This window comes from Juglans regia, chromosome 16 (genome assembly GCF_001411555.2).
Source record: "Juglans regia cultivar Chandler chromosome 16, Walnut 2.0, whole genome shotgun sequence".
Classification (NCBI taxonomy): domain Eukaryota; kingdom Viridiplantae; phylum Streptophyta; class Magnoliopsida; order Fagales; family Juglandaceae; genus Juglans; species Juglans regia.
Genome location: NC_049916.1, coordinates 28,262,728 through 28,287,951, shown reverse-complemented (window position 1 = coordinate 28,287,951; position 25,224 = coordinate 28,262,728). Strand labels below are relative to the sequence as shown.

At 38.1% G+C, this 25,224-nt stretch overlaps 2 protein-coding genes across 4 annotated transcripts in view; both read right to left on the bottom strand.

Annotated features, from left to right (window-relative positions):
* Positions 1–504: 504 nt before the first annotated feature.
* Positions 505–4,145, bottom strand: LOC108982286 (uncharacterized protein At5g49945-like). The gene is made up of 3 exons (XM_018953613.2): positions 2,916–4,145; positions 1,070–1,273; positions 505–975 (listed from the first exon to the last, which is right to left on the bottom strand). Exons 1-3 carry the CDS (start codon positions 4,017–4,019, stop codon positions 745–747), a joined length of 1,539 nt encoding a protein of 512 aa, XP_018809158.1. The 5' UTR covers positions 4,020–4,145; the 3' UTR covers positions 505–744.
* Positions 4,146–6,619: 2,474 nt separating this feature from the next.
* Positions 6,620–25,224, bottom strand: part of LOC108982284 (DExH-box ATP-dependent RNA helicase DExH7, chloroplastic) — a 31,212-nt gene continuing 12,607 nt past the window's right edge. The window contains exons 18-34 of one of the 3 annotated variants that reach the window (XM_018953609.2): positions 24,055–24,207; positions 23,832–23,933; positions 23,588–23,740; positions 22,813–22,917; positions 22,198–22,338; positions 22,025–22,114; positions 21,886–21,942; positions 20,875–20,958; positions 13,544–13,642; positions 13,310–13,450; positions 12,891–12,961; positions 11,161–11,230; positions 10,346–10,438; positions 9,423–9,635; positions 8,484–8,576; positions 7,595–7,717; positions 6,620–7,103 (exon numbers count right to left, since the gene is read on the bottom strand). In XM_018953609.2, the coding sequence (XP_018809154.2) occupies positions 7,026–7,103; positions 7,595–7,717; positions 8,484–8,576; positions 9,423–9,635; positions 10,346–10,438; positions 11,161–11,230; positions 12,891–12,961; positions 13,310–13,450; positions 13,544–13,642; positions 20,875–20,958; positions 21,886–21,942; positions 22,025–22,114; positions 22,198–22,338; positions 22,813–22,917; positions 23,588–23,740; positions 23,832–23,933; positions 24,055–24,207 (1,866 nt within the window). In that variant the 3' untranslated portion in view covers positions 6,620–7,025. Of the gene's footprint in view, positions 7,104–7,594; positions 7,718–8,483; positions 8,577–9,422; positions 9,636–10,345; positions 10,439–11,160; positions 11,231–11,790; positions 11,943–12,890; positions 12,962–13,309; positions 13,451–13,543; positions 13,643–20,874; positions 20,959–21,885; positions 21,943–22,024; positions 22,115–22,197; positions 22,339–22,812; positions 22,918–23,587; positions 23,741–23,831; positions 23,934–24,054; positions 24,208–25,224 lie in introns of those variants that run through there. The other 2 variants (XR_001994678.2, XM_018953610.2) reach the window with 2 other exon arrangements.

Here is a 25,224-nt window from a genome sequence, read left to right as displayed (position 1 = left end):
TAACCAAACCAGTCCCAAGTCTTTAGAGTTTTGATTAGGGCATTTTACATCTAACAAGATTATATATAACATAATAACATTTGAGAAGCCTCACTTTTGGTTTGAGAGACATGTTTATATATCTAGTTTTGTAGGATTGGTGCCTCAAAGACGTATTTTAGACATAGAAGAGTTGTGTTGGTTGTAAGCTTATATGTAAACACACTACTTTTTCGATTGGTAAATAAAATATTGTTGATCAGGCAAAAGCCCATGTAATATAGGACACATTAACAAGAGCATCATCGCCTGAGTTGTAATTGTAATTGTAAACACACAAACTTACTATTAGACAACAGTTGAAAGAAAAGACAATGCAATTACCACGTGACGTGACAATGCTTTCACAGCAGCAATGTGCTTGGTTTCGCAATAGGTGGAATTTACAAATAGATTTTTTTCTAATTCCATAAATGATATCTAGTTGGGGATGATGCCATAACCTACCTTGGAAGTTACTCCAGGTCATGTAAAATGCAGCCAATAGCAGCTTGAAGAAAATTTCTGCAGCATTGAGTTCTGGTACATTCAAAAATCCACAAACATGTGGAATTGTTGGGACTAACTAAACATTGAATAAAACAACTCAAGTCCATGGCGATAAGGGTACAGAACCAAAACTTTTCAGAAGGAAAACTAAATGTAAATTTTAGGAAAATATGGGATGAGTTTAAATTCTAGGTACTTGTCTAGAGAATCCATTAACTAGTGTGCACGCGTCATCTTTACTTTTGGCATCCCCTTCTTCATCTGACGGGCACGCTCTTTTGCTTCTCTCTTCCGAACAGACTCTGCACTAAGCTTTGCCTCGGCTTCCTCCATCATCTTTTTCCTCTCTGCCTTCTTTTTCTGCAAGGCTTCTTGCCTAGCATTTTGAAGTTCTTTATATGCCTCTTGAGCAGCCTTTACTCTAGCTGCTTCTGTTTTCGATCGAGCCTGCAATTGCACAATTTGTAGTTAAACAAATCACTTACTTAGATGGCCAGTTTTGTTTAGTCAAATTGCAAAATATTGTCATCAGCTGACCCACCTGAGAACTAAGTTTGTAACGCCCGATCAAGTCAATATAATAAGGTACAAGAGCCACCAACCGAGTCATATCGGCCATATTATTCGCATCTGGGAGGGCAAACTTGAACAATAGCATCCTCTTGTGTGTGCCTGGGTGTTGATCAGAGAAATGCATCGAGATGAAATGTTTTCCGAATTTCTCAAAAGCTTTTTCTCCAAAAACCTGAAGAAAACAGGGTACGAGTAACATAAATGAAACCAGAATAACCAAACCTAAAGAGTGTAACAAGATAATAAAGGCTGGGAATGATATAAGAATCTGGGAACAGACCAACAGCTTACAAATAAAAAGAGCATTATTACGTTCACTACTGTTGGTGAAATTATGCAACATTAGTACTGGAGAAAGACTGTGAAACAATGATAAGAGTACTCCAATAAAGTTTGAAGCTCAAGCTAGATGACAAATGAAGATTCTTTTTTCTGATTGATCTGAGCATGCGATAGCATTGCATAGGAAGTTTTATTACCTATCAAAAAAAAAAGCATTGCATAGGAAGTGAAACAACACACAACAAGTTACACATCTTTTAGATGGGGCAGATCATGCAAAACACGTCTTCCTTAGATAAAGCCATGCGTGAGTGATCAAATAGGGGTTATCCAACAAATCCTGTACCTGACTACGAGTCTGACCAGATCACAGGAACATACTAAATGATCTTGTACAATGCAAACGTTAATTCACCCACCCCAGATACTTGTGATTAAGTTCAAATGATGCACCAGGCCATTTCTTTTCAAATCACGCCATCATTATCATTAACTTCAATGATTAACTCCGTAGTAATAAATGCCACTATTTATTAATCATGCATCACAATATTCATTCAAAAGTATTGCGGATGTGATATTCTGAGGGAATGTGGCGCACTATAGCTCCAAATCATGCAAAATGTGCATCTCTCCCCCCTTAATATGAGGGATAAAGAAAATTAAATCTCTCCTCGTGGAACAATAAGCTACCGAAAATAGGTTTACATATTCTTTAACTATTTTTCAATCAATTTTTAAAGTATATCAGTTTGTCTTTCAAGTGAAAGATCATACAGAATCAAGCACAATTCTAAATTTATACATGATAAACCACAGTTCGAAGCAATATAACAACTAAGACCTCAGTGTGCACCACACTCTAAAAACACAGCAAAACATCAAAAGTCGAAACCAAAAAAACAAAAAAAATTATTCTAAATTTCAGACACTATCCTAACTAACTCCTCGTAAAGTTCGTTATAGTTAATGTCTTTTACTTGTCAAAACTCCTCTAATTTATCAAAAAGTTCTTTTACTTGTGAAAAAAAGTAACAGTTGTTGTCAATATACGAGCAACTCTAAGCACAATAAGAGCTCTGTTTAGTTTTTTCAAAAAAAAAGAAAAAAAAAGGAGCTTTGTTTAGTAAAAAGAAGTAACTGAAAACTTAAATGTGCATATAGAAGTAACCAAATTCTCCGCAGTAAAGTTCTCCAAAACAGCACTTACCAAAAAAATGACAACTACAAAATATTATCCACTAAACCATTTAAATTCAAAAGAAAATCAACACGCAAACATAACCGTTGCTAGCAAGCAAAAATTCCTCACATTGAATTATCAAAATCTAAAACATACAACTGTTCGAAAACATACAACTGTTGAAACGCAACTATACACAATGCTACAATACACAAACATAAAAACATTCAAGGCCCTGGGATCTAAACTAAACAATATCCATTCACATGGAAAAACATCCTAAAAAAAATACTCAAAGCAAGCAAAAAGGTAATCCCATCAAACAAAACAAAATGTAACCGAATCCAACCTGATCAAGCACGGCCTCCGTGATCAAATCCGCCGCCACCTCCTTCGATTCCGAGATAACTGCCAACTCTTCGCTCACCCACTTCCTGCCACTCGTTGGCGGGGACACCGTCCCTGCGAACTTCTGCAAATCCCTGACCTCCTTCTGCATCGCCTTCGCCAACTTCTTCCTTGCCACCGCGAAAAGCACGTGATCCATGGCGTCGTCGTTCATATACACCTCGAAAGAAATCTCGTCCTTGCACGGCACCACCAAATTGTACAACCTCGATATCAAATCATGCCGGCTCTTCAGCTCCATCGTCGCCAGCAAACCCTGGCAGTACCTGCGCCCACTGGCATAGAACTTGAACACGGTCTGGCCCTCCTTCAGCAGCAACGGCGAGTCTTCCCCTTCGCCTACCCCCAATAGACTGAAATTCCGCTCGAAGATGGAGTCTTTGGTGGCGAACTTAGCGGCCCAAGCGAGGGCAAGATTCTCGTTCTCGCGCTTCCCGGTGAAGTAGTTGATCAAGAATATGATCAGGAAAGTCCCGCACACGATCTCGACGGTGAAGGACTTCGGAACTGGCTTCGCTTTAGGGGAGGCTGGGGGATTAGATTTTGGATCGGAAGGCGTGTCATTTTCGGTGATAGTCGGGGTCAGGAGGGGCTTATCTTGGAGAATCGGTAGGCCTTCGAATTCGTCCTCGTCCCAGTCCTCGAAGGTAGCGGAAGAAGGCTTGGGAGGATCCGACAAAGGCGGAGACCGAGATTGAGGACTGGGATCCGGGGGAGAAAGTGGGGAGGAGTGGGGATCCGAAAGGGTGAGAGGAGGGGATCGGAGGGAATTAGGGTAGAGGATATCGGGATCGGAGTCTATATCGGGATCTGCATCTTCGGAATCGAAGCCTTCGAAGTGGGAATCGGCGGCAAGGACGAGGGAGCGAGAGAGATGGGAAAGGAAGAGGTTGAGGAGAGAGAGGAAAGCGAGCAGATGCAAGAGAGAGGGAAAGAGGGGTCGACTCGCCATGGCAATCTCTCTCTCACTCTCTCTGTGGATGGAGATTTGTTGTTCCAACTTCCTTCGAGTGTGTACTGTTGATGTGTTCTGTAACATGAACATTTGTTAAAGAATTAAATCTTCTTCACACACTGTTGGGGTGAAAAAAGAAAAAAAAAATTTATGAAGGGTGTGCTGCGGTTTCTGGCAGCACAGCCCTTTGTTAAATTACAGGATTATAAATAAAAGAAAAAGAAAAATTCTACTTGTCAGACTATATAATAGATTAATTAATAATAATAATAATAATAATAATAATAATAAATCATATTCATTCATAATAGATATCACGTAGATTATAGTGTAACTTACGAAGAATGCGAGTTTCTCTTACATTTTATTATATTACTCACACTAATTAATATATCATGTTTTAATAGAATTTTTATTTATTTAATCTTTAAAATCATTTAAAATATTTTACATGAAAATAATTAAATTCATAAAACAAAAATACCTCTGCTTTCTTGTTCATTATATGGATTGATAAGACTGTTCATCCGGGCCGGATTTTTTTCCGGCCCGGTCCGGAACCCGGATAACCGGGTCCGGGTTCCGGTTACGGTTTTCGGCCCGGATTTGATCCGGGCCGAAACCCGCATTCTAATAACCGGATTCATCCGGTCCGGACCCGGGTATGAAACTCGGGTTCCATAAAACACCCGGTACCATCCGGGTTTATATAAAATCGAAGTGATGGATGTTGTAACCCTAGTGAGCCTTCATCTCTAACTCTCCCAGACTCCCGTCCATCTCTCTGTATCTCACATCCGTCTCCATGCCCTCTCCCCCCCCTCCCCCTATCTCTCGTCGCTCATGCTAAAACTGTAGTCTCTGCTTTGCAAAGCTCCGTCTATCATTGAAGAGAGCGAATCGAAGGTCTCTTTCGATGATTCCTTCTTCTTCTTCCTGTTTCTTTCGGGGCTCGAAGGTCTTCTCTCTGTGCCGATCGAAGAAACCCTAGCCTTCCTCCCTCAGTACCGATCGAAGAAACCCCGTCATCCTCGTGACCTCATCTTCCTAACCGACTCGCCGTCATCCTCTCGACCCCAAGGTTTGTTCTCTGTGATTTGGGTAACATTTGTGTAGAAAACGAAGAACCAAGGCAATATTTCTCTGTAACATTTGTGTAGAAAATTAATATCGACCCAGAATGGAGGTCTTGGCTTGCTTTCTCTGCAACAATTTTTTTAGGGTTTTCTCGTTTTATCACTTTGTTGATTTGGGTCTGTTCTTCTGAAAATATTTGAATGGAAAAATCTTTGATAGATCTGTGTTTTTTTTTGTTAAATATGGGTATAAAGTATATGCTGCTAAACATGGGTATAAACGTGGGTTTTTTTATTATTTTGCTATCTGAACTCTTTGGTGATGCCTCAAAGTATGATGCTCTTGTTATCCCTCAAAGTATGGAGCCAGTTGCATCCATGATCCATCTGTCATGGTCAGTAGATTTTAGCTGCTGCTAATGTTCTAAATGGATCATGGATCATGGATCCATTTGTCAGAAATGTTTTGTGCAGTGGAGTTGATATTTTGGTGAATTTTGTTGGTAAAATCATAGCTAGAAAATGGTTAAGAGAGTTGGAGTAATTCCAATCATGGATGGCTTTTTTGTTGTTATCAGGAATTGTCCTCCAGGATTACAATGCTGCCTAAATAACGACAAACAGATAAGTAATAAGATTGATTCAATACTTGTTAGGAGATGGCATTTGAGATTTTGTCAGAAATCAATGTGTACAGTATATTGATTATAAATATAATCCTTTATTTAATAAGTTAATCTCTCTTTGGTCTAAACAAAATTATAGTTTGTACAGTACATCCATGATCCAGCCGTGAAGCTCAATGAAGGAATGGTCATGTAGTCCCAGATTCAACTAATGCCAGAGAGTTGCAGTTTTGATATGTAATTTTATATATTGTAATTTTTGTTTTGTAATGTAATGTATAAATACTAAATAATGAAATATGTAGTGATTGCATTATGTTTTTTTAGATACATTTAGTTATAAAGTAATTAGTTTTATATATAAAAGAATATGAACATTTTTTTTTGAAAAATTTACAATAGAATATAAGAATAATAATAATAAAAAAAAAAAAGCATTTTGAAAAAAACTGAATAATATGGATTTTTGTTAAAAAAAAAAAAAAAAAATCCGGGTACAATACGGAACCCGGATTGCCGGGTTTCAAAAACCCGGATTCATCCGGGTTTCGGCCCGGGTCTAACCCGGATTAACCTGATCCGGGTTTTGGCCAGGGTTTGGAATCCGGGTTCCGGTCCGGGTCTACCCGGGTTCTCGGGTCGGAACCCGGATGAACACCCTTATGGATTGAACTCGTCTTTTTAGATATCCGACTCTCCCATAGATAAAAATATAAGTTCACTTTCACTGCATATTCTTAACTTTTTGAAGTTGTGGATCCAAGGCCATTCCAAATGATTCATACCTTTTTATACAATTATATTTTGAATGAGAGATATTTTGATAAAAATAATATCCATTTATAAAAATATCTTTATTTTAAAATATAATTGTATAAAAGATTGTAAATATATATATATATATATATATATATATATAAGTGTATCATTACTTGAATGGCATTAAAAAAAAAAAACAAATGTTCTTTTCAGGAAAAAACGTAGCATAAAAAGAACAAACACACTTGCTCTGAAATTAACTAACTAAAATACAATAAACAGAATTAGCAGGATGTAAAAATTATACCGCCAGTAAGCATAATCTGTAAGGATCAAATGAATTCCTCTGCTTATAATAAAGAAATAAAATAAAAATCCCGTTTCCTAGTAGTCAGCATTCTTCGAGCCAGATGTTCGTAATTAATGAACTGACACTTCACTTGTTTCGACATTTCTGAGAGAAAGGAACTACTGATCAAGGCCTGTTAGTAATTTGCAGTATGGAGTAGGCACACATGCAGTGAACACCACCAAGCCGAGATGGGGATCAGCAACATGCTTGGATAGTTTGAATGAGGCATGAATGGTAAGATCATCAAGTGCGAGAACCAACCCACCAACCTCGAGATCCCTAATTACTTGAGGGGTTTGTCTTCTTCTAACAACAATTGGATCATGGACCCGATAACCTCGTTATCAACAACTGTGGCATTCTGAGAAACGAAGAAAATAGTATGCATCATTTTGGGTTGAGGGCAGTTTCAGGGAAATGATAATACAAGTTAAAGTCCATATCACTAGGCAATGCCTTTTGATCATAAATATAGTTTAACTAGTAAAAAAAAATTACTATTTCAAGGAAAGTCCAAGTAATAGCTTGACCAAAAAAAAATAAAAATGGTAATAATGTTTATAAACCATCCAGATGGTCAGACTGGCCTAGGGCTGATTCTGAGCTGATCCACAAACGAGGAACTATAATATTTATAAAATGGTAGAATGTGCGTGTGATGATTGCCATATCTAATACATACATAATGCAGAATTCAAGCTTTGAATTCTTAGTACATAGACCACGTGTATGCTGAATGAAGGAAGATAAAAACTGTGCTAAGCATACACATCTACCAGTCAGAAAGAAAACATGTGACAATTTATAATAATAACATGATGAACTAATAAATCAAAGCAAAATAAATGGTACCACTGGCTTTCTAATTAGCTCCTTCAAAAGTGAATGAAGAGTTAACCGCAGTTCCTTGAACAGGACTGCAATTTGAGCTGCTGCTGTCAGTTTTAACCATCCATCTATGACCACCAGTCCAGTCTGCAATGTAGGAGCATCAATACACCGTCACAAAGGAAGACATTTAAAAAATGCTACAAAAGGAAATGATCACCAGACATATCCAACATTTAAGCTCCACTTATCTTTAGTCAGTTGTCATCACATTAAAATCTGGAACTTAATGATATCTAATAATGGGCATAATTTATTGGTTATCAAGCTAATGCAACATAAACAGGGTTGGACCCTGAGTTTGCATAGTATGGAAGCCAAATGAGGTAAAGAATGAACACAGAATATAACATTGGGAAGTCAAGTTTGTGTACATACATACATATATATATATATATATATATATTGAAGTTTTTTTTGGGATGATGCCATTTGGTCATGGAACTAATACATGTGCTGAACTTACGGTCTTACAGTTGGCTCTTCAATTTTGTGCTGATAATGGATAGACAGTGGTCATTATGGAATCGGATTCAGCTCTTATTCTTTGGTTTAACCATCTTAACCATCAGATTTGGGATGACATTTTAAATCTTCATTTTTCTGTGAGTATCACACTTGTACATATGGTAAGGGAAGGAAATATAGTTGTGGTTTGCCTCGCAAAACTGGGTGCTTCAGGTGTTAGTTCTTCCTTTAGATCAGTTTCTCAGTTACCAGTTGAGGCCCAGGGAGACCATATACGAGATTTGGCAGGTGTTCCTAGATTCAGGAACCACGAAACTTTTTGAAAACAAAAACAACATTTAGGATGAATGTGCCTTTTTTGCAGGGGGAAAAGTAAAATAGATACCTGATGCTGAATATTGATGGAGCCACCAAACAGCAAGATAGAGTAAGGAGAGATAACAGAAGAATCTCGAATAAAAATTCTTTTGGTTTCAACCTGAGAAAAAACCAGGGTGAAATTCTAAACCTAAAATAATGATACAGTGAATGCTCAGGAAAAAAAAAAAAAAAAGAAGGAAGAAGAAGAAGAGAGAGAGAATTATATAGGGTGAACAGTGGTTAACCAATTATTGCAATTGCAATGGCCTATCTCTTGACCATCCTTATATCAATATTATCCCAAAGTCCCCAAAGTATCATTGGAAGTTGAACCCCAATGTTGAGTTAAAACTTAATTGCATCTTCCCATATTGACTTAAGTAGCTTATGCGGCACAAAAAAAAGCATCTCATGGAATTTCAATTTACTACAGACAGAATTTTGATATAGTTGAAAGATCTCTCTCTCCTCTCTCTCTCTCTCTCTCTCTCAACCAAAACTATATTACTTGTACTTCAAGGGAAAGAACCAATTATTTTATTTTTGCCACCACACAGCATAAACAAACATTTATTTCCTTTCCTTGGCAAATCATTTCCAATCGGTCTTGTAGTTGTAAGATACAAAAAGTACCAAAATCTTGAGTTACTAGGAAGCTGGGTATATTTACATCAAGTACACACTAACCCCTTCCTCCGCAAGACTGCCACAAAAACAGACATGCAAGACAAAACTTGAGACAGACCAAAACAGACAATTGGGGCTCAAAAGCGAGCTTTGCACTTGCTAAACGAAGCTAGTGGCAAAAACCAAAACAGAAGCTGAAACAAGGTGGTTTTAAAGCTCAAACAAACAACCTCTTATGAAATATGAGGAAATGAATTGATTCCCACGCATGAACTGATACTAGAACAAGGAAATGACTAGAAAAAAAGAAATTGATTCATAGAATTAAAGTGGAAACCTTTTCAAGGAAGACAAGGAAGGGATATCGAAATGCTTTCAAATTACTGTTGATAGAAGAAGGGTGTATGTGAACTTCTCTTCTTCCATCATACCAAACAGGGCGACCCTGCGTTACTGGGCCAACAGACTGTTTAAGGTTGCCAAGAGCTGTGGCAGTAATGCCTTGTTCAGTGGCTGCCACATTAGGGTATAAACCTGCACATAATATAGCCTGCACGAGTACTCCATGAATGTTTACTTAGTAACAGGGAAAATGGTATTTTCAGTTCCAACTAAACATGAGATACACCTCGTTCTTCATTGTCAGATAGATTAGCCATCTACACAATCAAACTAATAACAATAAATTTTATTTCCTCGTACCCATTATATTAATGGAAGCCCAACATAACAAATTTAAGAAAGTGACAGAAAACAGCAGCAAAACTGCAAAATGTTGACAGCAATAAAATCATTAAAAGTTTGGTCCCTAGGAATTGGCTCTGGTGATGAAGGGGAAGGTTGAAGTTTGTTCTTGTTCAAGTTTGATACAAAAAAGAAAAACAGTCCAGACATCAAGGATGACACTAATTTAAAGTATAAAAAATGCGCCTCCTGGGTTGTGTAGAAAAAATGTTTCAGTTTATACCCTTTAAATTCTGTTGAATATAACTAAAAAGATGTACAGTCTAATCAGCCTAGTAAGAAATGTTTAATAATGTGCAGACTATGAGCTTATATTCCAGTTTTATGGTTTCTCTCGACTATATGTTTCATCTAGTGGAGAGACCATTAATGAGTGACTGGTCTAATCAAATACCAAATGTATTACTCCACTTAATACAAGGTAAACATTTTGCACTGCTAATGTAACTGAACGTGAATATTTTATCTCTGAGGGAAAAGTCAACTAAATACAAACAGCAGCCTTATTGGTCTGACCTTTACAACTGATGAATGACATGAATACTTATTGAATGGTTGTGATGCATCAGAAAACCAACTGTCAAAATCCTCTTTCTTTTGTCCTTGAACCTGACCATGAAAACATAGGAATCCCCAATTCAGGACATAAAGCTCCAGAAGCTCAGAATTTAAAATAGAAACTTTCATAAAAAAAACACTTTGGAAAAAAACTACAACAAGATTATATTGAAATGTAATTCAATCAATTCATAGCAATCCAGAGTAAATAGAATGATAAACTTTGCATTTTTCAAAACCCCCCTTATAACTCTTGTGATGGCATCCAATATTTATTTATCACTCATGAATAAGATTCAAAATATAAATTAGGCCTGCATGCAGATATGGACGGCAGAATTCTGTAAATCACATGATGAAGCCTGAGGCAACTAGTTGTATGCCGCCACAGATTGGTGGTTAATTATAATTAACGACCGGGCTTGTGACTGTGCATGCATTGTGGGCATTTGTGCGTGCCCGCGTGTGCATATTGGTGGGTACAGGACATGGCAATGATATCTTTGACAAGAAGTTCTGATGGACAAATTTTGCTGTATTTATTCAGAACAACATTGAAAATTGTTTCATACACAAAAACTGCATCGTGTAGATGACATCTCAGACAAGTAGTTTTGTTACGTGTCCTTTAATGCTGATAATTTTCAAGAACAGGCAAGAGTTGAGGCATGACATCAGGTCGCAGGCTAGAGGTAATGGCATAATGCCTAGATACCGTGGTTGAAAGCAGCACAACTATCGATTATAAATTACTCACGAGAAAGGCACTGTACCTGATACTTTTTTGGAAGGTTGATGAGGCCAATGTCAGCTAGCAACGATCCAAACTGTATTCTCATGTCTCTGAAATGTAAGCACATATATAAAAAACTGGGAAGAGTTCAGGTATTAATAAAGTTAAAAGACAAAATATTATTGTGCTAGCATGTTCTGAATACTGGTATGATACAAATTTTGTCCATCATACAAATTTTTTGGTCAGCTTAGTTACGAATTTGCATTGATAACAGGGAAAAAAACAATCAGCACCTTTACCAATTGCCTTTCTCTCTCATTGGGGACAAAATACAGCATACATATATACTTATCACAGTGTCCCTGCATCCTGACTGCTTCTTGCTCTGGGACATCTTTCTATGACCTAGAAGATTTCCTTTTACATCTCCCTGAGGTTGATAAGACAAAATGGGGCACTCTAGCCCATTTAATTCTCTAAATCGAGATATCAACATCATAGGTCGTACTGAAACAGATTTCAAAGACAGCAGGCTATCTTGCCACTCCTTGATTGGATTGCACGCGACTGTTTACGGCTCCATTGTGTGGGTTCAGGTTAAAATATTTGTATAAATGTATCGCCATGCTAATTTTGATGGAAAAAAAAAGAAGTGAAATACAATAACCTAGTTGAAGTGTAATGATCATGCACACTGGCTCCTCGGGCTCTGCAATTCATGTTTGTTATCTGCATTTCCTCTACTCCACCAGGAGCATCACCCCTTCTTCTATCTTAGCTACTGCCTTGCTCATCGATCCCAAAAGCTCTAGTCACTTGCTGCAATAGCAGGCTTATCATGTGGTTATACATCAAATAGATGCAAGTGAAGGTAATTCAGGAGCTCCTCATATGGACTGGTTAAGTTCCTCCCTTGGGAAGATTTTCTAGGGAAGTCGGGTGGACATCTACATGAGCATCACATGATTCCAATCGAAACACTGCAAGAAACATGTGTAGCTAGGTATACCTAATGAAAGCCTAGTGACCCTCTTGATGCTTATTGCAATCCCTTTAGAGATAACATGGGCTAACTAACAAAAGAAAAATGGAAGCAAACAAATTCTTCAAAACATGCTTAATATTTTAATCCAATATTAAATATGCTTGATGTTCTAGGCTGAACAAAGTAGAGGCAGCATTGGTGAAACCCACCATCAGAAATTTATGTTTGCATGACAGATGTTTCTTTGCACACAATGCGGTGCGCCTACGAGGTTTGCAGCTTTGTAATTCAAAAATTGAAACAAATATCATAGGACATATAAATATGCTCAAAAAGATATCATCACGTAGAAGCCAATAAATCATGTTCATAACAACATAAGTGATAGCATCCAACTTATGGAAAGGTAGTAAAGAAAACAGTGTGAACCTAATGCACAGGCATCTGCATATTCTCGTTAATCACTCAAGGAGAAGTACATTATTCCTTTACTGATAGGTAGAAAAGAAAGAAGTGTATTATTCTTTATCAAGCATAAGCTTTTTAAACAGGTTATTCTTTCTAGTAGCTATCAACCGTCACTGGACCTCAGGAAAGTCAAGTTCAATTAGCTTGCGCAAATAGAATCATATGATTCTGTGCATGGGAAGACGACATAAATAATTTTTTAACAAGCTTGGTTATCAAAATTATATGTGAGGAATTTATTTTTTTTTATATGTGAAAGACATGTAACGGGGACATACGAAAGGAACATAGAATCAAGAGAAAAGAAGCTACACCTTATCATGTACATAACTGAGCTGCTTAAAAAATTTGAATTGCAAAAATTTTGAGCAGCTTTAGCTCCTTTCTGCATGACCCAAGTTTATTGTATCAGTAAACAGTGTTCCAAGACTACACGGAATTATAATGATCAACTATGCAAATTATACATATGTTATCATACAGTCAATAACAGCAGAGATCTTCAATCCTAAATTATGGCTTATCTGATAAACAAAATGTGTCACAAGAAAGACGGGGCTATCTACTCTTTAGAAGGAAAGCAAGAAGTAATTTAGAATTTTGCTTTAAGACATATTGAAGGAAAGCACATTGGTTGCGGCATGACAGTACCAGTGATAGAATAACCAGTGTGAGAGCAACATAGTGGTCCTTGAACACTAAACCAAACTAATAGAGGCAGGGTAAACCTAACCTCGCGTAGACTCTTCTCCCATTTTCTGTATGCAGCCATCATCAACAGGTGGTCAGATTGCCTGTCAGCATCATCTGAATCACTAGAACCACCAATCTTATCATTCAAAAGCACCAATTTTGCTCTTTCAACATTTTGCCTCTGGAAACCAAAATTTTCATACATAATTCAAATTCTTCTAGTTTCAGAAAAGAGAACCATCAGTCAAAATTAGTGCAGCATTAATTGACAGACCTCATCTTTTGGATACACAAATGGAGATTTGTAGCTCAAAAATGCTGAAATTGAGAGAATGGGTGATAAGCAACCAAATATAGCACCATACAGCATCATCTGCAGTTTGAAAGGAAAACAAAATATGAAACTTTTACTAGAAAAAGGAAAACCAAAAACAAGGGTACACAGCAGTCTATCATGAAGATAAGTAGAAGACTTTTCTGTGTCTGAGAGAGACGAAGAAAGAGACGACTAATCTTCAAGAAAGGGAAAGCTGAAGTACTGAAAAATCAATGGGAAATTTTATCCAAGTACATTTCTAAGTACAGGCAGCACAATTCAAACAATACATCCAATCGAGACTGTCAATCTGGGAGGGCTGACACAGGACAAAGCTAGCCCCAGCTCTGGATAAACTATCCCTTCGCCAAGATGTCCAATCAAATTTCAGCTTCTGTTCTACAGCCTGACCTAAGCACCTTTTGTTGGCTGACTAGATTTAAATGCATAAAAAATGAGAACAAGTTCAATAAATGAGGGATAAACAAGAATGGTTCAATAGAAAGGAGACGTATGATGGGTGATGCCTAGGAGTTGAGAAGATTTCATCATACTGGAAATGGAATGGATCTTTGATCATCATGAGTGTACTAAGATTTGCCATGTTGTACGAGGGAGAAACTGGTGGTAGAGAGCCATTCCCGTTAACTTGTTTGTTTCCTAATGAGTTTGAAATCTCTAAATGGGTATTCAAAATGGTTAAGGATATTCAACGTGTGGTGGGAATGGAGAGTGTGGGTTATGAAGAACAGTTTATGGCCCTTCTCACGGCCATTGAGGTAGGCCATTCTCAGTCCAAGAAAACTGGTTCCAAGAAGCAGAGGGAACTTAACAGACTTAAATGGTCACTGAATGAGGGTAGCTCAAGTCATGATAGGAGCAAAGGGAAGGGTACACATGTTTCTTTATGAAGCCAAAAATTGTGTCTTGGAATGTATGCGGGTTGAATGAGATTAATAAACGCCATCATATAAAGAATTTGCCTCGGGACTGGAAAGCGAATATTATGTGTTTACAAGAAACCAAGTTGAAGCTGGTGTCTAGAAAAATAGTGAGAAGTGTGTGGTGTTGTCCATATGCGGATTGGGTATAGTTGGCTTCAAATGAGGCATCGGGTGGGATTCTAGTGATGTGGGATAAAAGGGTGGTGGAAAAAATAGAGGAGTTTGTTGAGGAACACACAGTAGCGTGTTCCTTTAAGATGGTGGAGGATAATTTCTTATGGGCGTTTGTCCGGAGATACAGTTCCCTGGAGAAGGATATGGCGACACAAAGCGCCTCCTAAAGCGTCTTTCTTTGTGTGGACAGCGTCACTAGGCAAGATTCTTACGACAAATCATCTGAGAAAGATGAGGATAATCATTGCAGACTGGTGTTGTATGTGTAAAAGAGAAGGTGAGTCGGTGAACCATTTACTGGTACATTGTGATGTAGCCAGAACTCTCTGGAATAAGGTGTTTAAAAGGATGGAACTAGCATGGGTTATGCCGGAATCTGTAGTGGATATATTGGTGTGTTGGACCTCTATCCGAGGTGTGTCTCAGATCAAAGTGATTTGGAAGATGATCCTTATTTGTATTATGTGGTGCTTGTGGCAGCAGAGAAATGAGAGGATGTTTGAAGACAAATAGAGATCTATGGAGGAGCTAAAAGTTTTTTTTTTCATAACGCTTTGTACTTGGGCCATTGCTGTGGACTTTAATGGCATGGACCTTCATGATTTCTTAGTTTCTAATGTGCCTACGTAGATAGGACATACTTACTTTGTAATTGGCAGTTGTTGCCCATTCTTGGATTAATAATACTTATTTTACTTATAAAAAAAAAATTATTATGAGCGTTTGAAGGTATATATGGACCAAATGCTGACAATATCAGACATTGTTTGTGGGAAGAACTTGCAGGAGTGTACAGCTGGTGGGACCTCCCCTGGTGCATAGGTGGTGATTTTAATGTGGTAAGATTTCCTAGTGAGAGGTCTGGTAATAGTCGGATTTGTCCTGCCATGATAGAATTTTCAGATTGCATCTTTGATTTGAATCTGGTGGATCTCCCACTGATAGGTGGGCCTTTTACCTGGTCGAATAGTCAGACGTGGTCTCAACTGGATAGATTCTTATTATCGCCGGGTTGGAAAATTCATTATCCGGAGGTATGTCAAAAGAGATTACCGCGACTATTCTCGGATCACTTCCCCATTTTATTGGATGGAGGTGGTATCCAAGGAGGTCGTCGTTATTTCAAGTTCGAAAACATGTGGCTCAAAAGCGAAGGCTTTGTGGAAAGGGTAAGGCAGTGGTGGTCCTCTTATCAGTTTTTTGGTACCCCCTCTCATATATTTGCAGGCAAACTAAAAGCTCTAAAGAATGATTTAAAGCTTTGGAATCTCCAATCTTTTGGAGATATAGGGGTACAAAAGAGATCCAGGATGGAGGAAGTACAGAACATTGAGAAGATCACTGAAGTTAGAGCTCTCACCGTAGAGGAAGTCTCACGTAAGGCAGAACTTGTCTCAAAGTTGGAAAGAGTATTATCCTTGGAGGAAATCTTATGGCGTCGGAAGTCTAGGGCATTTCGGTTGAAAGAATGGGATCGAAGCACAAAATTTTCTCATAGGAGAAATAATACCATTGAAATGCTTAAAATCAATGGTAGTGAAAGCACAGAGGCTTCAGAGATCTGGGAACATGTGGTGATTTTTTATGAAAATTTATTTAGAGAAGGCGAGGGGTGGAGGCCAAAATTAGATGGACTTGGTTTTGATTCTATTGATTCACAAATAGGGCTGCAACCCGAACTGAAACAGTCGGGTTTATACCTGACCCGACCCGAAATTTTCTGGTTCAGAACTCAACCCGATCCGACCCTACCCAGTCAACATAAAACCGGGTCAAACCCGTAAGACCCGATAAATCTACCCTTTTCACGGTACTATACCTTTCTCAGATGAAGAAAAGCCATGAAAGAAGCGAATTCCAGCAAACGCAGCACCAAACAATCTCCACTAGCCAAGCGTAGCCATTATCTCACTTTAGAAAGCTCGATCCTCAGTTGTCAGTAAAGGCCTTGAATAACCGTGTGAATTTGTATACATATCGAAACCAAAAACTTCTTCCCTAATCCCTAGCCTATATAATTGAAAGACCAATGACCTCGACGGCGATGAGATACGCACGAGGTACAAATTAGATTTCTTGGTGGAATCGGCAAAACAGTTCTTTGTGTGTGTGTGTGAGATGGGGCTTTTGATTTTCGAATCCATCCTCCAGTGGCAAGTAATGTAAACAATTACCTTCCGTAAGAAGCGATTGGCGACAAAGGCACGGAAAGATTCAAGAAATGCAGAAAATCTTACACTCGTCTTCCTTCTTCCCACCGGGCACCCTTGTAGAGATCGGCTCACACGAGGCCGGATTCGTGGGCTCCTGTTTCGCCGGCACAATCCACAGTCCTCAGATCTTGAGATACGCATGATGTGTTGGCAAAGGCACGGAAAGATTCAAGAAATCCCATTCGCAAGATGTTGAAGGTTCTCAAGAAAGTTGCATGTTTGTCGTCTCTCAGTGAACCCACATCGGACTCAATCCATGGAAAGTTGTACAAGGCTCAGAGACCATCACTCATAACTAAGCATGAATATCTGCGTTTTAGACTTTGGGCGGCATGAATATCTGCGTTTTAATTTGGGCGAGTTGGAGAACTGAAGATGAGAACGGTTTACGGACGGGTTGAAATAAAAATACAAACCCGTTAACTAGTCGGGTTGGAGACCCGATTATATAATAACCCAACAAAATGCGGGTCCGGTAGGGCCACTTTGAACAGGCCCATCGAACTGATGGATTATTTGCACATCCCTAGTCACAGACAGCATCATGGTTGGAAAGATCTTTTGAGGAAGAGGACATGTATGAAGTGGTCAGAGGAATGGCGAAAGATAAAGCATCAGGTCCAGACGGCTTTTCACTGGGTTTCTTCCAAACTTGTTGGAAGGTTGTGAAAGACAACATTATGAATGTGTTCTAGGAATTATTTATGGCGGGGAAGTTCAAGAAAAGTCTGAATGCTACATTTCTTGTTTTGATTCCGAAGAAGACTGGTGCATTGGAAGTGAAGGACTTTAGGCCAATTAGCCTTATAAATGGGGTATACAAAATTATTTCCAAGGTGCTTGCAAACAGGATAGGGATGGCCATTGGTAAGATAATCTCAAAGCCATAGAATGCTTTTGTAAGGGGTCGTCAAATTCTAGATTCTGTCCTAATTGCCAATGAATGTCTGGATAGTAGGTTAAAGTCTGGTATTGTAGGGATTATCTGTAAACTAGATATGAAGAAGGCATATGATCATGTAAACTGGGACTTTCTCTTGTATTTATTAAAGAGATGTGGCTTTGGGGAGAAATGGTGTAGGTGGATCAGATGGTGCATTTCAACGGCAAGATTTTCAGTTTTAATCAATGGCAACCCAGAGGGATTTTTCAACAGCTCACGAGATCTAAGACAGGGAGATCCCCTGTCCCCTCTTTTATTTGTTATCATCATAAAGGCTCTGAGTAGGATGTTATAGGCGGTGGTCAGTCATGGGTTTTTGTCCGGATTCTCAATGGGTGATTCGAATAGGGGCTTGATCTCAGGCTTTGAAGGCGCTTCTCTTTTGTTTTGAAGCAACGTCAGGGCTGAAAGTGAATTTTGATAAATCAAAGTTAATGGCAATTGGGAACATCAAGAATTCTCAGCATCTGGCTCACACTCTAGGGTGTAAGGTCGCTTCATTGCCTCTGACATATTTAGGGTTACCGTTGGGGGCTGTATCACGGGCTTCAACTATTTGGGATATAGTTATTGAGAAAATAGAATGGAGATTGGCAGGGTGGAAGAGACTGTATCTATCAAAAGGAGGCCGGGTGACCCTTATCTAGAGCACTCTTTCTAACTTACCAACATATTTTCTGTCTTTATTTCCAATTCCAGCTTGTGTGGCGGCGAGGATTGAAAAACTATATCGTGACTTTCTATGGAGTGGACTGGGAGAGGAATTCAAGTTCCACCTAATCAGTTGGGATAAGGTTTGCAGACCAATTTCCTCAGGTGGGTTGGGGATAAAGAATTTGAGAACATCTAATCGGGCACTTCTTGGGAAATGACTTTGGAGGTACAATATGGAACCGGAAACTCTCTGGAAACTTGTGGTTGATTGCAAATATGGCAGGATATGGGGGGGTTGGTGTTCTAGTGAAGGGAATGGGTCTTATGGTGTGGGGGTTTGGAAACACATAAGACGAGGGTGGGGGTGTTTTCTCAATATACTAAATTTAGCGTGGGGAAGGGTACTCGTATAAAGTTTTGGAGGGACATTTGGTGTGGGGAAGAGGCATTCATGGACTCGTTCCCTTTGGTTTTCCGAGTGGCACGTGACCAAGAAGCTTTGGTGGCGAACCTCATGGTTCGTTCAGGGGACTAAATCCATTGGAATATATTCTTTAATAGAGAAGCACAAGACTAGGAACTAGACAGTTTCGAGGTTTTTTTCAGTTTAGTGTATAATACGAAGCCGAATGGAAGGTGTGGTGATAAGCTGTGGTGGACACCAGCAGGTAAGGGTATCTTCTCGGTGCGTTCCTTCTATAAGTTCCTTACCGTACTTCCAAATACTCATTTCCCTTGGAGAAAACTATGGAGGAATAAGGCACCCCCCAAGGCACTCTTCTTCACTTGGACAGCGGCCCTGGGTAAGATATTGACTACCGACAATTTACGAAAGCGTAGGGTAATTATTCCTGATTGGTGTTGTATGTGCAAGAAATCTGGGGAGACAGTAGAGCATCTTCTGTTACATTGTAAGACAGCTAGTACCGTGTGGAGCGAAGTGTTCAGTCGTATAGGGTTAAACTAAGCGATGTCTGCTACAGTGGTGGAATTATTGGCTAGTTGGGTAATACCGGAGGGAGTTCCACAAATCAAAGCTGTGTGGAAGATGATTCCTAGCTGCATTATGTGGTGTATATGGTGAGAGCGTAACGAGCGGACATTCGAAGATAAGGAGCAGACCTTAGAGGAGCTTCGAGCTTTATTTTTCCGTACCTTAATTCTTTGGGCTATAGCTGTAGATTTTAATAGCCTAAATGTACATGATTTTCTTGTTTCTTTTACAGCAACTTAGATAGGCCTTACCTCTAGTATAACTTCTTGCGTACTTGGGCTATGCCTATTCTTATTTATACTATCATTTACCTATCAAAAAAAAAAAGATTTGCCATGTTGTACCACTTTGTCTTATGCAGATGCCATGAGAAAAAGGAACAACCCTACCATTAATGGAGTCAAGCAGAGTTTGAATAAGTTTAACTCTTGTTTTTAAAACATCATACAATTGGGCATTTTCATTAGCTAGCATCTAATGTTAAGTCATTTCCGATTTTATTGCTCCTTGTTTGAATTTTTTAGTTCCATTCCATTGGCGATATGAAGTTCTCATCTCGTGTACCATGTTCACTTTCCATTTCATACTTTCCATTTCATACAATTATTGATACTTCTCAACAGGGAAAAAATTGGTAGTGGCTTAATTTGAACCATGTGAACTTCAACATAATCTTAAAAAAAAATGGTAGTGCCTCAATGGCAGCAATTGTGTTTTTTGAGAGTATTTGTTTTTTGTTCTTGTAATGACTGGAGTTTTGTATCAGAGTTTCTACTTGTTTGCTGTTATCTAGTTCATGTTGCAACTGCTGCTTTGTGCTCTGCAAGTAGTTAGGTCAGGTTTGTTTAGGCTTGCCCCATTAGCATATACATTTCGTTTGTTTAAGTCTTGAAAGACTCGTGTGTTATGGGGTATGCCACCTTCCTCTTTAAATGTTTTTCTTCTTTAATAGACTTACTTACCCAAGGGAACATACGAGTGTTTTGCTGGTTGTAAGTTTAGGTGTCAGAATTGAGTAAATGATTCTCCACAAATTTTGGCTTCTACTGGCCATGTCGAAGTGTAGAATAATCATGTCAAGACAGTAATATGAGGTGAAGCAGAGGGGCAAGCTAACTATGGAAATAGAAAAGCAAAAGAAGCTCATCTTGAAAATGGGAAGATACTTTGTAGAATGAATTCATCAGACCAGAATTTAAATATTTAAGAACAAAATACTTCAATAAGGTAATAGAAAAATCTGGACTAGCCTCAAAATCAGGAAAAAAAAAAAGCCAAGTCTAAAAACATTACATTTGCATGAAATTTCCATATGCTACAATAACTCTCTGTCTAAAGAGAAGAATAAATGAATATTTAATGCACACCTTTCCTATCAGAACATCAACAGGAAGTTTTGCCAAATGATGCCCAAGAGGTGTCAACTCTTCATCACCTTCAAGTGCCCCAACCTAAAAAAAATTCCAGTTCTAGACTTTAAATGGAATGTTTTTTTGTTATGAAAATAAGTACTTTTCACAATGTGCATAGAAAGTAATTGTTTCGTATGAAGGCGAATGACAGATACAGACATCACTAATTTCATTTATTAAGTGCCATGATAGGCTTCTGCAAGAAGGGTAATGACAAAATGGAACATTTTCTTTTTCTTTTTTGATTGGAATTGATTAGAAGCACGGAGGGGTGAAACCTGGGTACACAGGAAGAATATAAGAGTAAGCACCCCGAGAGAGGATAAAAACAGGAATGCATAAAATCTTTTTTATTCCTATGATCAGTAAACAAAAGGAATGCATAAAATCTAAGAAAGTAAGAAAGTGCTAATGGAACATTTCCATATGACATGAAAAGCTCAAGGATTTAGATACAGACTCATTTCATTATTGTGGACGCATAGACTTAAGAATTCAAATAAAGAAATAAAATGGGTTAATTGCAAAAAAGGGGACAGAACAAAACACCACTAGCTTAAATATTTCCACAGAGAAGATAGGAGAAGACTATTTTCTGCCTGAACAAAGATAGAAGACTGTTTATACATGAATAAGTGACATATTTCATGTGCCCAGGAATTATAATTCCATGTGAAATTTTTCTCATGAGTTTTATTCAATGAAGGAACAACATGGTCACATGAGAAGTCTTCAAGAGGTGCACATACAAAGAAGAGAATCCTCCAGTTGCGCACAACATCCAATAAAAAGTGACAAAAAGAATTGTTTGACAATTAGGATCCTCTCATAGTAATGATACTTTTTGTATCTAATTGAACAATTAGATAGGTTATATCAACATGGATCAGAAACAAGCTGATTGTTTTGCTACTATTCATACATTCAGAATTAAATCAGAAGCATCACTCTCACAATGAAATCTACCTCGTATAACAATGAAAGTGCTGAGGTTATAGCGTCCTCCCTAGGAGGTTCTAAAGCCTGGAACAGAAGTTAACAAATAAAACCAGTTAAGACAGTCTATCAGTTTAAACATCTGTAATCAAAAGATAGCATTAATTACCTTGGATAAAAAAGGCTTTATGTAACCCAGAGAAAGTAACTTAATTTGTAAACACAACTCCACTAATGGCATCCGAAGCATCTCAGGAACCTTGGAATTGTGAACGGCGTGTGAGAGAAAATAGGTCAAAAAAGGCTATGCAACTTAAGAGCATTTTCTTTCTAGCAGAGTACCTGAAAATTGCGCATGAGTTTCTCAAATCTGTGGCGTGTATACAAGCTAAAGCAAGTTCCAGGTTTTACACGTCCAGCTCTTCCCCGCCTTTGCCTTGCATTTGCTTGGGAGATCCAATCTTCAACCATGCTAGACAATTTCTAAAAGTGACCAATTAAAAACAGTGAGACACCAGGACCGGTAAAGGCATGTAAGGTGCATATAGACAACTGAAGGGACCGGTCTGAATCAATACTTACCAACAAAGGACACATAGTCATATGGGGAAAGTCTTTAATTAGTGTCTAAGGTAATACAAGCTAACGCAAATTAGCCTTCTTACGACAATTTCTATCGACTTTCTATGCAGCTCCTTAAAGAGAGGGGAAAAAGGCATAGTTCTGTGAACCAAAGATATCACGTGCGACAGAACCATGCTCAGCTTATCCCTTGATTTATCTAGCAGAACACAGGTTATTTTTCACTCAATTCAAAAATTGCATGAGAGCCATGCACTATCTTTCTTACCGAGTGATCTTATCTAGCAGAACACAATTTAGTGTAAGAGTAACAATATTAAGAAAGATGTGACTCAATACTAGTATCCTTCTTACTGAGTATAGAAAAGCACACACCTTCTGAGGATTATAACGATTCTCCTTGTGCTTTCCACAGTCGATGACAAACACCACATCATCTATTGTAATACTGGTTTCTGCAATGTTCGTGGCTATAATGACCTGAGACACAAGATATTGAAGAAAATAAATCTCACATAAGAAGTCAAGAAAAGGGCAACAGAAGTTGAGAACTTTGGTACAAGCATAGGTCAAACAAATTACAAAATATGCTACAAAGTCAATGTTTCTTTGTCAAATAAAGTGTGTACAAAGAAACTACATAAGAAACTCAAAGGCAAATGATGAAAGAGAACAACTTAATTGGGGTTCTAGAACCATCATCACAATTTCAAATGTAATAATGAATTAGTCATAAGAATTCTTGATCGTCTCCAATAGAGATATTATTCTTCCAACGACAAAGGCTAAATTATTCTTGTATATCATTAGGATAACTTTTTTACACATTAAATGCACTTGAGAACTCACTTCCTTCTGGTAAAAAGCTTATTATTGATAAATAGTAGAGTCCGTCCTTTAATGACAATGGTCAATTGAGAAGTCACATGGTTTTTAAATTTTTATAAGTGGAAATTCAATTTTCCAGACTAAACACACATTTTTTATTCCAAGTCACATGAACAAGGACTTTCATCCACCAATAAAAGCACTGAAGCATACACCATATTTAAACGAAGACTTCAAGGACATACAAGATATATCATTAGCATAAACCAGTGATTCGAAAGTTTAATTGGAAGAAGCAACCGGCACAAGTGACAAAACTTGCCTTGCGTATATTTTCAGGAGGACGTAAAAACACTCTTTTTTGATCATTTGATGCAACGGATGAATGTAAAGGGAGAATCCAATCAGAAGAGGGTCCACCAAACCGGTAAGAAGCAGCTAGCTTATCGAGTAACAGGTAGATTTCAGACACCCCCTGTTATGCAGGACAGCAGTATTAAACTTGTTTAATGCGGGAAAATACAGACAATAAATGACCCAAGAAAAGGATTATAGAAAGGACATACAGGTAAAAACACAAGTATGGCACCCTCGCCGCAAGTTTCATCAACATGACAAACTAAGTCCTCAAGAAGATCGTAATCAATGACATCTTCATTCAAAGTTTTCTGCACCAAATATAAATAAAAGTGAATTTTCCAAATTATTTTTTTGCTAAGTAATTGAATTTGTCAATTATAAAGTCACCTTTGAAAGTGTGTCAGAATTTATGCCTTAAGAGGTATTTACCATATTCTGTCGTGTTTGTTCGCCGTATGACTCATACATGTTTGGCAAATAATACGGGTTAATACAGTCTTCTGAAAGCAGAGAATCATCTCCCCATGCAGACGAGACAAGATTCTTCTTACCCCTACGGATATTTACAGGACCACTCTGGAACTGTGGCAAAACAAGAGTTCACAACTTAGGATATGACTATCAAAATAGAACTACATAACCCACCCAATAATCATACTTGAAACTGTACGGAATTATCCAACCAAACGACAAGTACCATAAAATGGATGGAAAAACTGAAAAATCATTGTACATTCAAATAATTGATTAAAAAAATAGCCAAAAAAGCTCTCTTGGTGGTATGCTGTTTCAAGATTGTGAAGGATGGATTTGTGTGGGCTTTTGCAGGTATCTAAGCACAGAATTTGGATAGCAGCAGGTGAATTTTGTGGGATGAGATGGCTAGTTTGTACAGCTGGTGGGATAGCCCATGATGTATTGGTGCAGATTTCAATGTCACTTGGTTTTCAAGTGAAAGATTGAGGCATTCTTGTCTCATGACGGAATTTTCTGTTTTTATCTTCGAGTTGGACCTCCTAGATTTGCCCCTTGTGGAGGTGAATTTGCATGGTCTCATACTCGGGTTTGGTCAAGATTATATATTTTCCTGGCATCACATTCTTGGGAGGGTCATTTCCCAGAGGTATGGTAGAAGAGATTACCTCGGGTTTGTTCGAAACATTTTCCCATCATCTTGTGCGGGGGCATTAATGAGAGTCGTAGATAATTCAAGTTTGAAAATATGTGGTCAAAAGCCTAAGGGTTTGTGGACAAGGTGAGACAGTGGTGGTCATCCTATTAGCATTAATACTCTTAATATTCTAGAAATTATTACAGATAACCTAAAATGAATAATATGAATAACCTTTAACATGATGAATACTATAAAAAGCCCATTTTAATAGCACTCCATGATGCACTATTCCATATCAAACTATACCTAAGACAGATTTCCTTATCAATAAACAAAGGAGTCACATCAATATATTCATCTAATCATGCAAAGTGTAGGTATATTTGTTTAAGTAAAGGAGTCACATCAATATATTCATCTAATCATGCAAAGTGTAGGTATATTTGTTTAAGGGAAATGTTGGGAATGCTTGAGAATTTATTTAG